The 17,121-nt window shown below is 42.8% G+C and overlaps 1 protein-coding gene across 8 annotated transcripts; it reads right to left on the reverse strand.

Annotated features, from left to right (window-relative positions):
- Positions 1–600: 600 nt before the first annotated feature.
- Positions 601–14,885, reverse strand: LOC128886029 (uncharacterized). 8 transcript variants are annotated; one of them, XM_054140547.1, is made up of 8 exons: positions 14,375–14,885; positions 13,732–14,000; positions 8,696–8,910; positions 8,468–8,611; positions 7,436–7,588; positions 7,091–7,339; positions 6,749–7,000; positions 601–5,782 (listed from the first exon to the last, which is right to left on the reverse strand). In XM_054140547.1, the coding sequence occupies exons 2-8, from the start codon at positions 13,766–13,768 to the stop codon at positions 1,694–1,696; spliced, it is 5,139 nt and encodes a 1,712-aa protein (XP_053996522.1). In that variant the 5' UTR covers positions 13,769–14,000; positions 14,375–14,885; the 3' UTR covers positions 601–1,693. The 8 variants fall into 8 exon arrangements, with proteins under 8 accessions (XP_053996522.1, XP_053996521.1, XP_053996520.1 ...); XM_054140546.1 differs by having other exon boundaries at positions 13,732–14,039; XM_054140545.1 differs by having other exon boundaries at positions 14,281–14,885.
- Positions 14,886–17,121: the final 2,236 nt, after the last annotated feature.

Here is a 17,121-nt window from a genome sequence, read left to right on the forward strand (position 1 = left end):
ATTGTACAGTAAAAATAATTGAGAACAAATAGTGTCATCTTCCCTGTACCCTCGTAAGTGATTAGACAGAAATCGATCTCTTCACAGTCGGTAATTCTTATTTGTATTGGGACTGTATATTATTGTCAGTACAATTCTGACTAATTTGTAACACAGTTAGAGTCGCTATTTAAATGATAATAAATAATCCGCTACTGCAACGTCAAGTACATTCGTCACGAGTCGTCGATGCGCGTATCTATACATAACCAACGTAAGCTAAAAGTTAAACGCAGCGTGCTGTTGTTGGCAAATAAATACATAATGTAACGTCGTGTCGCGACTTCGTACATTTTTTTTTTTTTTTACAAATAAACAAACTTTACAGACTAGTTGGACATCGCTTCCCCGTCCCCCTTCGAAGGGACAAATCCGAAGTCGACAATTGAGTCTATCTATGTCGTCTTCAATACGGTATCGTTTCAGTCAAAAGTGTATAAAAGTCACATTTTGATTCTTCGACGTTCCAAACGATACCTATCAAATGAGATCGTTCAGGCTTTCGCGAATTGAGTTACACGCGAGTTGAAAGTGTTAAGGTGCCTTCGAGCACGAGTCGTGTTCTTTTGTAACATTTTTGGGTGTTTAGGTGGCGACACAGCAAATGGATAACGTAGTCGTTGATATTGAAGAGGAAGCTTCGAGTTGATGAAAAGCCATCTAGTAGAAAGTGTATAATGTTAAGTAGACCCTCGGTAGAAACTTGGACTCTCGGCAAAAGAACACTACTCGCACTTGGAAGCCAACAGTAGTTCCAACCGCAGCAATCGTCAATAATCGCACCTGTTTTTCGCATAATTATTCTAAGGCTTCGCAATATGACTAACATCATCGTATCAAACGAATAAAGCAGAAAACACGATAACTATAGTTGCTGGGAACCATGGTTACGAATTCAAAGTACGCGCCCGATGTTACTGTGTGTTAAACAAGTGTGACGTAAACTGTCATGTAAATTGCACGCACGTATGCAGACTTCTATCACCGAATCAATTTCATGCTAACACCGATAACATTATGTACAAATTTATTAAAACAATGACTAGTTTCTGTATGGCACCTCGTGGCCGACATATCCTGGACAACGATTACCTCCAATCGTAGTATGAACCTTCAGCGATAGACAATTGGAGATAGTCATAAATAAGTACAGAATGTCAGGTGGTGAAGTTTTTTTTTAAATGACCGCCGAATTAGTTGGTTACTCAAGAACTGTGACGTCATTGTCTCGAGCAAACGTAGGAGTTTGCCTTCTATTATTCGGTTACCGAGCCTCTGCGAAGAAACGGAGAAGCAAAGGTGGTGTTTACCCTCACTCCAAGACCTCGAACGGCCAACTAATTCGTCGACCATTTCTTTACATTCCCATTCCATTACATCCCATAATGTTCGATGATGCAACTGTTATCAGACATGACCAAAAACAGCCCGACGGTACATATTCCATTAATCATCGCGTGCTCGGTGGACATCGATAGCATCAGGGCAAATACCGAGGAAAAGCCTGTACCTTCTCAAATAAATACGTTCCCACGTTATAAAAGCAACGTCAGCGTCATTCAGTTACAAGAGAACGCAACGGAAGTCCTACGCATCCCGACGCACCTGACGTCGCAATGTCCAGCACCGTTTCGAGCACTCGAGGAACGACTTATCAGTTGAAGAAGTCGTCGTCGTCGAATGGATCGTTCTCCCTGACGAATATGTTCACCGACTCCGACTTCCTGATGTACTGATCCCCTCGCGACTTGTTATTGTTATTATTATTGTTGTTGTTCCCAGGACCGTACTTGCCTTGTCGACTGTGGTTCTTCAGGGGCAACGTGGTGGCCCTCTCGGGTACATTATCCTCCATTTCAGATTTAAACGCGAATGCGTCGTCGTCGTATCTCAGATCACCGTTGAAGAATGAATCTCGACCGCTGTCCTCCGAAACAAAACCATCTGCTGCTTGGTGCGCGTCCTTGCTGTCGCAGGGTAGCTCTTCAGGGGTGGCCTTGAGGTCAGAGGGTATCCTCTGACGATCAGACGCATCGCTGGAAGCGCTAGCCGTGGGCGTGAGGTCATCTTCGAAGTAACTGGACCTCTTACTGTACTCCCTTTGGATCTCCTTCCTGGGTAGGTCCTTAGCGTACCTCTTACTAGAAGAAGGGCTCGTCGGCGGTGGTTTCTGGTCGTTCTGATCCGTACGGATCCGTGGCTCGACAGCAGCCAAAGATTCGACACCAGAAGGGTCCACGTGTTCCACGCTTTGTGCAAAGTCGTCTTCGAAGGGGCTCTGAGTCTTTGGATGCGGTCTGGGCTTGTGCCTGGGAATTCTCTTGCGATGGAGACTCTCGCTCTTCGTGTCAGGCCCTTCGGACCAGTAGGGCCTTTCGCCCCAGCTGTCGTATTCCTGGTCGCTGCCCCAATAACTCTCGCGGCTTCTCGAGCGTTGAGACTGTCGTAGGTAAGGATCGGAATCGTTGTCACTGCACTCCGACCTGGACGTGTCGAATTTCCCTCGTGATTCTGTATAAAGTATGTCCGTGTTGCGGCCCTCGTTGGCGCTGTTGGGCCTCTTGGGCCAGTGCCTCTTCCTACAGGATAGATTGTACCTAGGCGAGTCGTCTCCAGGTCGATCTGAACCGTATTCAGTATCCCAGGTACTTGGATAGTCATGTGGCCTTTCCCTGCCTTCTCGATAATAGTAATAGCTCTCTCTGGTAGGATAATCGGGGTCAGGTGGGCCTGACTTCCTGTTCCAGAATCTAGCGTCCTCCTCCCACCTTTTTCTCTCGTACTTGGACCTGTACCACCTGTCCTCTTCGTCGTAACCCATGCTCTTCTGGCTGCCAAACCTGTCCTCTTCGTTCCACAACGCCAGCTTTCTCTTCCTCTCATTGTCATAGAATGGCTCGTGTGCCCAGTTGCAACGTTGTGGCTGCGGTCTGCACTTCCAGTGCGCTTCGTATTGGACCTCTTCGTCTTTGTACTGCATCTTCCGATGAGGGTAGCGTCTGGACTCCTCGTCCCACTGGCTTTCGTCGTGCCAGGAAGAGGGGTCGCGTGGCCTGTATCCAGGATTCTTGATCCACGCCGCGTCGCGAGGCTTCTTCACCATCCTATCTCGAAAACTTCTATCTCTCTTGTTCCCAGGAACCGACCCAGCCTCCTCGTAGAACGATCTGTCGCCAAAAGCTGGCACGTCGAATCGAGGATGCCTGCTGCACCAGAATCTATCTCCTCTCGTTCTTCCGTTGCTCTCTTCGCTTTCTTCTTCGTCCTTCCACTCGTTGTCGCTATCTCCTGACTGTCTGTAGACACCACCTTTGAACGATGGTTCCCTCTGGAACTCCCTACCATCCGGTGACCACGGTGACGTGCCACTGATCGACGGAGTGTCCTCGCAACACGGTCGCTCCGAAACGAACAATCCTGTGTCGAACTTTGCCCAATTAGCATCGTCCTTACCGTCATCAGGCTCCTGCTTCAGCTCCGCGAAAGGACAGAAAATGTCCTCTGAAATAGTAGACTTGTTTCCTTTTGCTGTATGTGTTCCCGTACTCAACATCTTTATCTCCTCGAAGATGTCCATTGTCTTCAAATCGTCCTCCTTCTTCACCTGTTTCTTCGGACTGGATGACGAAGGTGGCGTGTCGGAGAACAGGTTCAGCAGCTCCACTTCAGCCATACCTTTCGACTGAGTCGACGATGAAAGCACAGGGGACACCTGCGCAGAGTTGGACCCATTTTCTTCGTTCTGCTTAGGCAACGGCTCGGGTTCGCCGATGATCTCGCGTAGGGCAGCGTACCTGTCGCTGGAGGTCGATATGGAGGACTTCACCACCCCTGGTTTCTCTACGGCTAGGGTCCCATTTGGCTCTTCAGGATTGCTCTCTGTGGCAGGTTTATCGGATTCTTCGTGAACGTCGTTGGTTTTCTCAGCTTGCTCCGTTTCTTCATCGTCCGCCATAGAATCCCTTCTATCAGACTCTTCACCGACCTCTATGCTCTGTTTTGTCACGAATTCTGTCACGATTTCCACTTCCGTTATGGACATCCTAGTGGTAGTTTCCGTTTCAACAGACTGAGCTTTCTCACTGGCAGAGCTCGACGAAGGCTCGTTCGTTTCATCGTTTGCGTTAGGCATTTCCTCCGTGGCCAGGTCCTCGTTGCTCGGGGGAAGCTTCACCGTCAGGTTCACCAAGGAGACTATGCTCTCGGGCTTGCTTTCGTCCTCAGGCTCTGAACTAGCATTTTCAAAGGTTTCCTTCATAGCTTCAGATACTTCCTCTTCGACTGAATCTTGCATCACCTCCTCGTTCCTCTCCATCTGCTCCAGCTCCAACAGTTCACGAAACACCGCGTACTTGTCGTAAGTAGCATCAGACTTAGGTTCCTGGTCGGTGACTACCTTGGTGAAGGCTTGAGATTCGATGTAGGACTTGGATTGCACGGTATCTGGGAAAGGCTGCGACTTCGTGGTCGGAATTCGTTCCTGTCTCCCCACAGGTTCGTCCTTGTCGTTCGAAGGAAATTCTTTAGCTGACAAGGTCGCCAAGCAGTCTGTCAGTTGCTGAAGAGTCAAGCTTGTCAGCTCCTGTACCGTCATACCAAGACTGTTAGCCAACTCGTTCAAATTCGAGGACGTCAATTGACTCAGCGTGATGTCCAAAGATGGTTTCGCCTTCTTCGTCGTGGTAGATGCGGTCGTGGGGGTGAAGAACGTGGACAGGTTCGTCGTAGGTACCATGGAGCTAAAGGAATCTTCGAATGTAGACGTAGTCATCGATCCAATTAAATCTGATTTAGTGGACAGGTGAAGAGGGGGGCTGAAGTTGTCGTCGAAGTGACTTCTGGCGTCCTTCAGAGGACTCTTGTTCTTGTCTTTCGATATGACAGGCACTGGGTGCTCTCGTTCAGGGAAATCATAGTGAAAGTAGCCCTCGGTATGAGGTGGTCTCGGTGGAGGTTTCACGGCACCTCTGGCGCCCTGCTTCTTCGGAGGCAGGGGCGGTGGATTGATCAGGATATTAGCCACTCCTCGAGGAGGAGGCTCTGGGACCAACTCCAGCTCCGCAGACGAACTGGAGAGTCGAGAATTCGCGTCAGAGGAACAAGACTTCAAGGGCGACGCTGGCGACTCGGTCGTCGTCGTGAAGTCTACAGGGAACGGCTTCTCTATGGATTGGCCTTTACCAGGAGGCAGGTCTATGTCGAAATCCTTCTTGCGTCCTGACTTTATGGGACTTCGAAGCTGGACCAATCCATGCACAGACTCAACCGACTCTTTTTCCATTCGACCGAGCAGCGTAGCGCCCCCTAATGAAATAGCAGGCGCACTCGTAGCAGAAGACTCTTCGGGTGGCAGAGACACGGAGAGCGGTTGATGCTGAGCCGACTTAAGACCAGTTTCCGTTCTTCGCGTCGATTCGGAGCGACCGAAGGCTGGCTGAACCGCCTCGGTTTCGTCGAATCGGTCGAAATTCGCGAAGTTACTGTCGTCGAACTGGCTGTCCGTCGACAGCAAGTCGTTTCGTACCTGGTTCTCCGAGTCCGCGGAATCGGAACCGCCGCTGAAGTTCGTGGGGAACGTGTCGGCCGAGTTGGTGGACACCAGATCTTTCAGGACCTTCTTCGGGGGGTTCTTCAGGTGTTGAAAAAAGTCCTTCTTGTCTACGTATGGTTTTATCAGGCCTGTGCCTAGGGGGTCCAGCTCCGTGAAAACGTCTATCTGGGGACTCTTGGCCTGGGCCTGGGCCTGGAACAGATCATGATTTCGATATTAATGGATTGTCTGAGATGATGGAGGGAGTTGAAGCAATTGTTTTTGGGGACGAATGTTTCTGAAGCTGACTAAGGCTAGATTTCTGCCTGTTATTCTTTGAGAGTCTGAGGTTCCTAAGTCTAGGCTTCTAAAGTGTTCTAGATTGCTCAACAATAAATATGTAATGTTATACTAGGTGTCCACATTAAAGCTTTGCTCTCGATAAAAGTAGACGATTCTATTTTATTGATATTTCAAGCTTTGTTCTCGATAAAAATAGAAAATATCTATTAAAATATTTATAAAATAGATCAATCAAGCATTTATAGGGGTAGCCTCGGCACGTCTGTGCACGACTATCCTGTGTGTGAAAGAACTCTTACTTGATGATGACTAGTTGTCCACATTAAAGCTTTGCTCTCGACGAAAATAGAAAATATCTATTTTATAAATCTATTTGATCTATTTTAAAGCTTCAATGTAGACATTTAGTCATCATCGAGTAAGGGTTCTTTCACAGACAGGGTAGTGGTGCAAAGAAGTGTCGAGGCCACCCCTATAAATCCTCGCTCGATCGTTCGAAAGTACTCTTGGCTTAGATGGTGATACTTGGGCCTGAAACTCCTAAGTGGATAATAGCATTAAACTAAATGTGTTCCTATGGGATGAAGCATTGCAAAAGCTCGATGATTCAAGTCCTAAAACCCTAAGTATTCTATACCACTTAGCAATTAAACGTCAGGAAACCTTAGGCTAAGCATGAATCTGTACGACAGAAAATTCCGAAAAGCCTAAGTCTAGGATCCTAAAATATTTTCCCTCAAAGTACTCACCAATGAACGCCAAGAAACGTTAAACTAAAAGTATTTCTGATGGTACTTCAAAGATAGGAACTCTAAGGCCTTGAAGTAGTTGACTTAGACCATCCAGTAGTGAACTGAAGGATTTTCGAATATTTACCTCGTCCTGTTCCTTCTTTACTGGTGTACTCTTGGCCGAACTGGTGACCTCGTTATCACTGAAAAGGTTTTCTGCATCCTTGTCGAACCACTGAACCGAACCTTGAAGAGGAGGTGTTTTGCTCGTCAAAGTAGTCGCTGGACTCGACGTGACCGACGATTGGGGACCTGGAATCGTTGCCTGTCGCTCCAAATGACCTCTTTTCGAGCCTGATGGCGGTGGGGGCAAAATAGGCCGCACGGTGTCTTCCAACTGCAACCAAACGTTGCTAATAAGAATCGTATAAACTACATAGACTCGTCAAGTCAATGATCAAGAGGAGATTTGTTAGATTGTCTGTACCTTCATGTTTGCGAATGAATCACCAAACGGGTCAGGTTCAAAGAGGCTGTCTGCGGACGGCGGTGGATTTTCGGGAGTGATTTTGTCCATGTGATGGATTCCTTGCTGCAGAGAATTTAGTTCAAACTGTAAGTCTAATAAATCCGCTATTACACCACTTTGAGATTCGTTTCTTTTCTCAGGTTGTTTGTCTACCTCCGGATTCGTGCTCTTTGCTCGATGAAGAGAGGACTCGGTTCCTGCTGCACCCTGTTGAACAATTTCGACCTTCATCTGTATTGTACGATCAATCGATGGATTGTTTTATTGCATCGTTAAAGGAATATGTATATCATAGAAATTTACTTTGGTGTCTGGTGTAGGTTCGGTGAAGATGCCACGAGTGTGAAACTTAATAACACTTATGGCATTCTGCTCCAAGTGTTGCTTCGTTAGCTCGATTTCTTTCTTTTTCAGCTCGAAGACCACTTGAAACAGGTCGTTCATAGCGATCGCTACCTGGAACGTTTTTCCTCAATTGAATGATAATAAGAAACATATTTATTCTTATATGACTATACGTGATCAAAATTGGGGGGGGGGGGGGGGGGGTGTCGAAAGAAATGATTGTTAAAAAAAAAAATTGATAGATTAAAAGCGTGAAACTTCAATAGCTGAATTTTCGAAATGATTTCGATTCTCTTTTCAATGCTCATAAAATATACAGAGTGATTGTACTAACCCGACGACCTCAAATAACAAGTGTGTGAAACAAAAGCTGCGTATAATAAAATAATTAGTCTTATCTTATCCTACTTAGTTATATCGAAAATGTCACATTCGATCTTTAAAGATTGAACATATAAATCTTTGTAATATGAAATAATAAGTAACGCATACAAAACTTACAAAAATTCAGAATTAAAACTCATAAAATCTGAACTCTTCACGTTACAAAAATTTATATTGGAAAAATATTGGATACCAAGATTAATTGGTATCACAAAAAGTTGTGTCAGATCAAATATCAAGAATAGTATTTCCTAGAATCGTTTTGGCCGTTGTGTTCCAGGCATTTGAGGGAAAAGCGTTAGTCAAAGGGAGTTTAAGTAGAAGAAATCCCAGTCTCTTTGAACGAGGACGAAGGGAAGCTTATAATCGAACAACAATCTCCCGCGGCGATCGTTGGAGTAAGCCGAATCACATAATGCAATTATTTACATGCCCCCTCCGCGTCACCCAGGTCGATATTGCTTCTCTCGATTGGACAAATATCATTTTAGACCCCCTACGCATCGCCAAAGCGAATTACAGACGCACGGGAACGGATCTCACGTCGAATTAATCGCGGACAATAGAACGGATCTATTTTATTATCGATTAGCGTGTGCGTCTTACTTGGCTCGCAGCTTTATCAGTTTTTATGCCGAAGAAACGATGTCCAGTATCAGGTGAACCGAAAATGTATCCGAACGCCCTCGAATCGCTGGTATCCTGAGCGATGAAGGATATCTTGTGCACAGGATGGTGATACAGACAGTCCTGGGAACAATTACCAGATCCTTTAATCGAAATAAGACTCGAATGGCGTAATGACTTTAGTAGAAAAGCTGTTTGAGCTTTTACCCCAGACTTTTCGTCCCGCAAGCGTACTCCATCGATGCTGACCTGGATGGAGATTCGTTGTTTGTGTTCACCAGCGGCTCGAATCGCCATCTTCAGGTCCGCCAAAGCTTCTTGGCACATTCGGTCCCCGCTCGCTTCCGACACTTCCAATATGCCAATCAACTTTGCCTTGAACGACACACCCTCCCCAAGAAATCGGGTTGGTTCGAACTTGACTGGAAAATGGGTTTCCATTACCACATCGACGACCAATGTCACAGGTAAAAAGATTTAATCTAAACTCGCCGTATATTGAAAACGACTTATGTTATCAGATCCAAAAGCGTGAAAATATGAAGGTGTATAAAATACATATTACACTGTTCGGATGATAAAACATACTTTCGTTTACGTATGAATTCTTTCATATTTGTGCAAATATGAACATGCATAAACATAGAGTCTAGTAACAATCTATAATAGAGTGGATGTAGGAGGTTGTTTGCGAGAAGACATGAGAAAACGTATGAAGATGTATAGAAAACATATTATATCCTCCTGAAGATAAAACATACTTTCATTTGTGTTTTAATTCTTCCGTATTTACGAAAATATGAATTTTCATAGAGTCTACTAATAATCTATGACTGATGATAACGATAATAGAAATGAATAAACGATGTTTACGAAGACGTCTGCTCCAACGTCTGCGCAGGCGTGCGATCAGCTGACTGGAATTTAAATGGCACGCGCCAAGAGTCACATCCGGTCTAATCCAGGCCTCGAAATGACCCTTTAACGACGTTACTGTTTAATAATAATTAAACGCAGCATCACGGGTTGGTCAATACAGTTTCTACGCAGAGTTAACCATAAACTAGTTTCGAACATGCGGTGTCCAATGGAAATCAATGCGTCACTCGGGGCTCGATGTGCGCTCAACTTTAGACGCTCGCTTTAATATCCCCCGCATGCGGTCTTATTCAAACTTACGCAAAGTAAAATCATTCGAGGCATTGAACGATCGGATCCGAAACAGCAGGGGTGGTCAGGAACGATCCAGCCGAACGATAGAGAGGTTTCAAACCTCTTGAACTAATATTGATCGGTCATACGATCAATTTGCCTCCCGTGAAAACGTGAAACGAGAATCCTTTCGAGCGTCCTCGAGATAAGCAATTTATATCGGTTTTCCCCTTCTTCACGAATACGCGTAACGAGGCCAAATTCGATCCCCCTTGTTCGAAACGAATTCAAAAATTCGGTCATTCGCGAAGGGAATAAATTCGTCACCGTGGTAGTGTTAGATTGGCCAGAAAGTTCGTTGATTTTGTCGTAATGGTTGTTCCTCTGTAATTCAGATGGTTCCTAATTTGATGAGGACTTGCACAAACGATTGTTTGTTTGTTTCTTTATTTTATGAGAGTACGTAATCCATTTTATATCGATTATTGCACCTATTGGTCCAGGTTTGCTTGTTACAAATCACTAGTCTTTTACATATGTGCTTTTTTCCATATCACATTCTTTTACATCAATTCTTAACTTGTTACATGTCTGTCCACCTATATTGTAGCTACAATCAAGCATAGCCTCTGTAGGCTTCCATGAACGAGGAATCATGAATTTTTCTAAAATATGGTCAAAGATCATAGAACTCATAGAGTAATTAGCGTTATAGGGTAAATATATTTCCGTGTCCAAGAAAAACCGCTGTTTATTTGTGCCTTAAACTCCGAACGAACTTTCTGACCAACCTCATAATTTAGAACCTTCGAGTTGCCAGTTTCAGCCCACCAGATTGTCAATTCTTTATTCCACCAGCCAGATAGCAGCGAGCCAGTCGCGCTTTGTCTTTGGCACCGGGCAATTTGTTGAAATCTCCCGGTCTGAAGCTGTTTCGCGAACACTTTTCACGACCCCTCGCGACTTTAATAGTCACGACCACACCGACGCATTTGTTTGAACGTCCTCGTCCGCCTCGAGTGGAGGACGCCAACTGTCGATACTTGAGACTCTATCCAGGATAACCAATTCATGCCCTTCCCCTTTATTTCTCCTCCTAGTCACCTTCCTCCTGCGAGCTTTTTCCTTCGCACACGTCCTCCTTCTACGTATTTCAGGGGGCACATGCGACATTCAATCATTCCTGGCTTGTCACAACAGTCACCGCCGTCGGACGATTGCGAAATAGTGGGTTCGGAAAGTGGATGGTGTAATTTAGCATGTGGGAACCAATTCGTCAGGTATGGACTGTTATTAAGCGACGCTGAAACGGAACAGCGCGCAGGTGGATTCAATTTGACTATACAAGCGGGTGATTATTTTTTACACTTATCAGACCTTGTGTCGCAGAGGGAAGGATTGTAATTTGTGGAGGGTTTATTAGGGTGTAATAACGAAAATGGCGGGAGGGAAAGTGACCTCACAGGTGGTGGAGAATTAAAGTTTTAAGCTGATTTCATTAAAAAAATTGTTGCCAAGGGTGTTAAGCTTTTCATGAAAGTAGTAATGTTATTATTGACGTTAATACTAAGACAACCAAATAAATCCACTGTACGTTGGACTTCTTTTTAAAATGACAGAATTATTAATAACATTTTTGGTACATTTTACAGTGAAAATTGTTGGCAAGGTTGCTAAAGATTTTTTGTTTAAATGACTGGATTATTGACAACATTTTAATTGCATTGCATGATGAGAATTCTTGGAATAGGGAACTAGGTGCATATTGGTCCAATTGATTTGCCCCTCCACTCTCTATTTCCAAAGATATAGTATACATAAGAGGTATGAGCAGAAAATGTCTTTCACTGACAATTATGAATAATTAATCTTATGTCTATATGCTCTAGCACGATGCTAAAATATTCCACTCTCCACCTGTTCTCGCATCGCTGAAATGTTCCGAGTTCCATCTGTTCTATCATCGACCTGTGAGAATTGTTAGATCTGATTGTTAGAACGATATTTTTAAACGCGATAGGGTTGATAGGAGATAGAATGCTTCCCAATGCTGCTTGTTTTAATTCTTATCGCTTGAAAGCTCTGCTATCTTGTTTGTTTGTGAACCGTTAGATGCGACATGAAAATGGCAAGGGAGCTGAAGTGCTCTAAAGCAATGTTTCTCAAACCGTAGTTCGCAGACCCTTGATAGGAGGATCTTTATATCCAAGTTTATGCATCGTCTTGGAAAATATAAAACCATTTCAGTTAAATAAGAATTTGGAATAGGCTCAATAGGCAGTTTTGTAAAAAAATAGATTAAATTTATATAAATAAACCATTAGTATTTACGAATTAACAACAACCACGAAGACTACAGAAATAAATAAAACTCAAGTACCACGAGCCAAAAAAGATTGAGAAACACTGATCCAGACTATACAGGGTGTCTACGTATAAGTTCCGACATACGCAGGGTGTCAATTCTACAACAAATTCCCAACAAAAAATTACTCTTAGACATTTTCTTTGTGTCGCATTATTCTCGAGTATTTTCACCTCTAATTTTTCTTCTGTCTTTTTGACTTGACACTCTTTAAACGGCCATAACTCCACCAAATTGCAGTGCAAATTTAAAATAAAGTATACCATTCGAAAGACCGTTAAATTTACCACTCCCCTGATGCTAAACTAAAATTTATTACGTAGATTTAACAAGTGAAAAATTAGGTCAAACTCCACATTGTGTTTAAATAGTCTTTCAAAACGAAAATTCTATGGATACATGTTCAAAAACAATTACTATTCACCTCGCAATCAGGCTCTAGACTCTCGATTATTTTTCAACAAAATTCGACATGTCATTTTAAAGTTAACTTGACATCGATTTTCATGTATTTTTTAGTGACACTCCCGGGCCTCCCTAATTAGGAAAAAAACTGATGTTTTGACACCTCAAGCCTCTCCCAAGCCTCTAGAGTCTAGAGTCTAGACTCTAGCCGGAAGTGTCACTAAAAAATACATCAAACTCGATGTCAAGTTAATTTTAAAGTGTCAAGTCGATTTTTGTTGAAAAATATCGATTTTCACCTAAAAACCCACGTTTTTCTGCACTTAAACGTCATTTTCTCCCGAAAATACCACCATACAGTTTTTTTTTTTGGCAATACCGTTCAAAAGCTGAGACTTCGAGGAAATTTTTCCCGAAGAGTGCCCGCCAAACAACTATGTCTTTGAAACCGAAAAATGGATAGAGAAAAAGTCAAATTTTTAAAAATTTTCACAATGTAAAGTTTGACCTAATTTTTCACTTGTTAAATCTACGTAATAAATTTTGACTCGGCATCAGGGAGATGGTAAATTTAACGCTCTTTCGAATGGTATACTTAGGTTTAAGTTTACACTGTAATTTGGTGGAGTTATGGCCGTTTAAAGATTGTCAAAAGGAAAACGCAGAAAAAATATTAAAAGTGAAAATTCTCGAGAATAAGGCGACACGAAGAAAATGTCTAAGAGTAATTTTTTGTTGGGAATTTGTTGTAGAATTGACACCTTGTGTATGTCCGAACTTATACGTAGACACCCTGTATACACGTCAAAATTGATCGGTGCCGCCATCTGACGATGAAGTCGCGCACCACAACCACACAATCATCCTGCATTGCCCCAGTCGGTAACATGAAACTACCCTGAAAGCTCGCGCGAAAATCACGAATTGACAAGACAGTTTCCAACGAAACATCGTACAGTCTTCCAAACGTTTCCACGACGCAACACTCGTACACTGTGACGTTTCACACGTCCGTCGCGTATCGGATTATCCAGCTGGATTCGAATTGACCTAACGTCTTTCTCCCTCTTAAAGAAGGGAAGCCATATTCCAAAGCACCCTTCAACCGATCTACAGGGTGGTATCGCAACGTCATGCCAGAACGTTAAAAAATTTAACGAAACGAGCCTGTAACCCTTGGGTGGCGACGCATACGTCCATACATTCGTCAATTCGAATCACAACGGTCAATCACTATGCCCAACGATACGACTTTGACAGACCACGTTCCGACGTATCCATGGAAATATGTGCAATTCGTAGGGGGTGGTTTTTTACTCACACTTGCGCGGACTGTTTTTCTTCCGTAAGGTCTGCATCGATAGTCCCGTGTAGGCGACGAGAGAGTATCGGATAAAGGAATGGAAAAAGTTACCGATCTTCTCTCTCGGCGCACCCTCGGCCGCCGCACTATCGTGAACAGAATTCTCAACACAGGCACATGTCGCTCACACTTGTCTTTCTTCTATCTCCGTCGTCCTTGCGGCCGCTATCTCACCCTTTACCACCTTCTCTTTCTCCAGCTCTCCAGTGGCGCAACCAGCGTGGCCCCTTGGTCGAAATTTATGTTTGGGGCCCTTGAATTCGAATCTTGTGGACGTTCGATGTTAACTTAGATACTTTCACGAAAAATAATTAATTTAATTTATTTCACGCGATATCTAATGACTCGAGCAAAGTTTCAGTACGAAATACAGAGGATAAATTAACCGCGAGTCTTTCCCACGTATCGAGTAGATCAAAACAAATTTTCGTGGAGAATACTCTTGCTGAGACGATTGCAGACCTCGACAACGTTCGTTACGTATTGCAGAAATTATATTAAGCTAACGTGTAGTCGAAGAAGGCCGGAGATTGCCGTGATGTTTATAAATTTGTTAGGAGCCCACGAATTTAGGTTCACTTAGTTACGCCACTGGTCTCACCCTTTTTCACCCGCGGCCTATCCTCGTACTTGCTCTCTCCAGCTCGCCACTCTTCCGTTACTCCCTCTCTGTCGCTCTTTCACCCTCGATTCGAGTATTTCCACGGAAGTACGACGATTGGCGCGTTTCAGGGCACAGTCGGTACTTCTCGTCCAGTAAATACGCTGGCACGTTTCTCGAAGACAGTGAGGAGAACACCGAGATCGCGTGGACACGGTTCCAAGATCGGCTTCTCGCGATAAAACCGCGTGGCGTAAAAATACGTAGGAAGTAACGGCTGCCTCTGCCGGCACGGGTCATCCATGTTAGCCTCTCTTATTGATCAATAATATACCATCTAGTACGTGGCGTCGTCGCTTCGGGGGCCGCCGGAGAATATTTCCCGCTCAGCGCGCGCTTTTCCGCTCGCAAATTTTCCCATCTCCCTCTGTGATCGCTCGTGGTCCAGAGATGGAGATCATTTCGTTCGAATAACGAATGACGGATGGAAACATGGTACAGTGGTTTATCAGTGGCATTCAAGGGGACACGGGGTAGTTTTTATTCGTTCAAAGTTATGTAAGGTTATTACGTGTTTTCTTGCACCCTGTTCCTCAGGTTCACGTAAGTGTTTCCCCTAGTTTGTTTTGTGTTACTTGTTTCTTCTTAAATTATTCTTTCACCTTTGCTTTCTTTGCCTAAGCTCTTTCGTGTTGTTTACATTTCGTTATATTATTCTTTTGTATACGTTTGTACACGTGTTTTTATTGCCACGATCGTAAAATATAATTGTAGTTTGTAATTCGTTAAGTTAATATTTCTAAGTTTTAGCTTCATAATAACTTCAATAATGTGTAGTCGTTTATTCGTTATTCGAAATTTCCATCTAGGCCTATATTTCTAGGTCTATTTCCATACACCCTTTGTCCTAGGGTTGTTTTTGTTCGCGATAAAACAGGGATCTGTCGTTCGAGCCATTTTTTACAGCTTACATATCGACCGAGATAAAAATTTCAATCGGTGCGAAAAAACTCCATTAACATTCATTCGGCAGGTGTCGGTTGCATTCGGTTTCTACATATGCCTATAGGCTAATCATAACGAGGCCACACGTTCAACGATTTAAATTTAAACGCTCCACGTTCATTGGTCAAATGTCACCAAATCAAAGGTAACATTCACGTAAAGCCGAATATTTCCGAACCACGTTCACGGAAATAGCCGATATTGATATACTCCTACTCTTCCTTTACCGCTATTATCACCTTCCCTTGGTAGGTACTTAGTTAGCATTTTTGAATCCAAAGATGGCGCTACCAATTTAACCGCCAGATTTGAACCCTTATATCAGGTGAACCTATAATTCCTATTATCTCTAAACAAAATGAATGATTAAATGTTGTTCAAATTTTCTCGTCATCCTACATACGCGTAAATGTGAAAATAATGAAATTGAATATGTAAAATATTGTAATGAACAAATTCACCATGAATACGGTCGGTAATTCGATGATTACTTTGATTCGAATTAAATTTAATGCTAGATAAAGCAAACGTTATCAGAGCATGACTGTTACTACTTACTATTTTCAGAAAAATCTTGCATCTTGCATCATACAATTTAAAAGTGATAAATTGTTAACATTTGTACAGTACTATAAATTATATTAATACAAACGGGCGCTAATGGAACTAATATCTCGTGTTTACACCGTTATCTTCGAGTAATATCGATGATTATCAAATTGTTTTACTCTCAAGAAAGATTGTTATGATCCAAGAATTTGCAACGTAATGCAATCTAATGCAACATAACGCAACAAATCCATACGTATAAAGTACGTCTTTGTATGTGAGGCAGAAGTGTTTGACGAGCACGAAAAAAGATGGTGGGGCAAGCATTCGTCCAGTTCTCCGCATATTTCCAACCTAGAAACACCTTAACCTTTACCTACTACTCGATCGATTATGCTCAGGACGAATTCTACTTGAACCCCATCTACACCATTCGAGTCGAATGCACTGAAGTGCATTTACTTGGAATCTCAGCGCTACTCGAAGTTTCTCACTATCGTTCGCTTATGGTTATCAAGTTTAAGATTAAATAAATGTAAGCGTAGCATTTTATGGTACGCGATAAATACGATACGTAACCGCTTACTACGCGATAAAGCAATCGATTGATCGTATCCTGAAGATGTAATGATGCCATATCATTCGGTGCTTAACCCTGACAAATCTTTTTTCCGTGTTTATTTTTAAATATTTTATCACAGCTAATTTAGATATAACACATTTTAGAGGAGACAAAAAGTTTCGGAATTTTAGCAATATTAACACTTAGAGATAGCGTTTGGACATGTAATTAAATTTGGTAATATTTTTTTATTTTTTCGAAGGATATTTATTTTATCTGTTAGGGATAGAATTCAGATTAATATTTATGTAATATTACATAATTCGTGAAACGATGAAAGTGTACTACCTCAGTAATAGATAAGAAAGTTTTCCTTGCTACCAGTCGGTAATGTGTTAATATACCTAATTCAAAAAATAATAATTACATAATAGCAACAATTTCTAACAATACGATAAATTGTGTCTCATAATTTTAATTCAGTCGTTTAGTTGCAAATACTTCGAGTACATTAAGTGTCGTTTAACAATAAACAAAATGAAAATATTATCTGGAGGTTTGTAGTATTATCGAAACTTTATCGTAAGTGAACCATGCATAATGAGTTCGCCAGCCCAGTGACAATATTTTT

The sequence above is a fragment of the Hylaeus anthracinus genome, unplaced genomic scaffold (assembly GCF_026225885.1).
Source record: "Hylaeus anthracinus isolate JK02 unplaced genomic scaffold, UHH_iyHylAnth1.0_haploid 11982, whole genome shotgun sequence".
NCBI lineage: Eukaryota > Metazoa > Arthropoda > Insecta > Hymenoptera > Colletidae > Hylaeus > Hylaeus anthracinus.

Excerpts from the sequence above, each read along its gene's own strand:
- LOC128886029 (XM_054140547.1), bottom strand. The coding sequence starts at position 13,768 with ATGCAGACCTTACGGAAGAAAAACAGTCCGCGCAAGT. Across the intron at positions 7,001-7,090 it reads ATTCATTCGCAAACATGAAG|TTGGAAGACACCGTGCGGCC; the intron begins GTACAGACAATC and ends GTTTGGTTGCAG. Across the intron at positions 5,783-6,748 it reads TAAAGAAGGAACAGGACGAG|GCCCAGGCCCAGGCCAAGAG; the intron begins GTAAATATTCGA and ends GATCTGTTCCAG.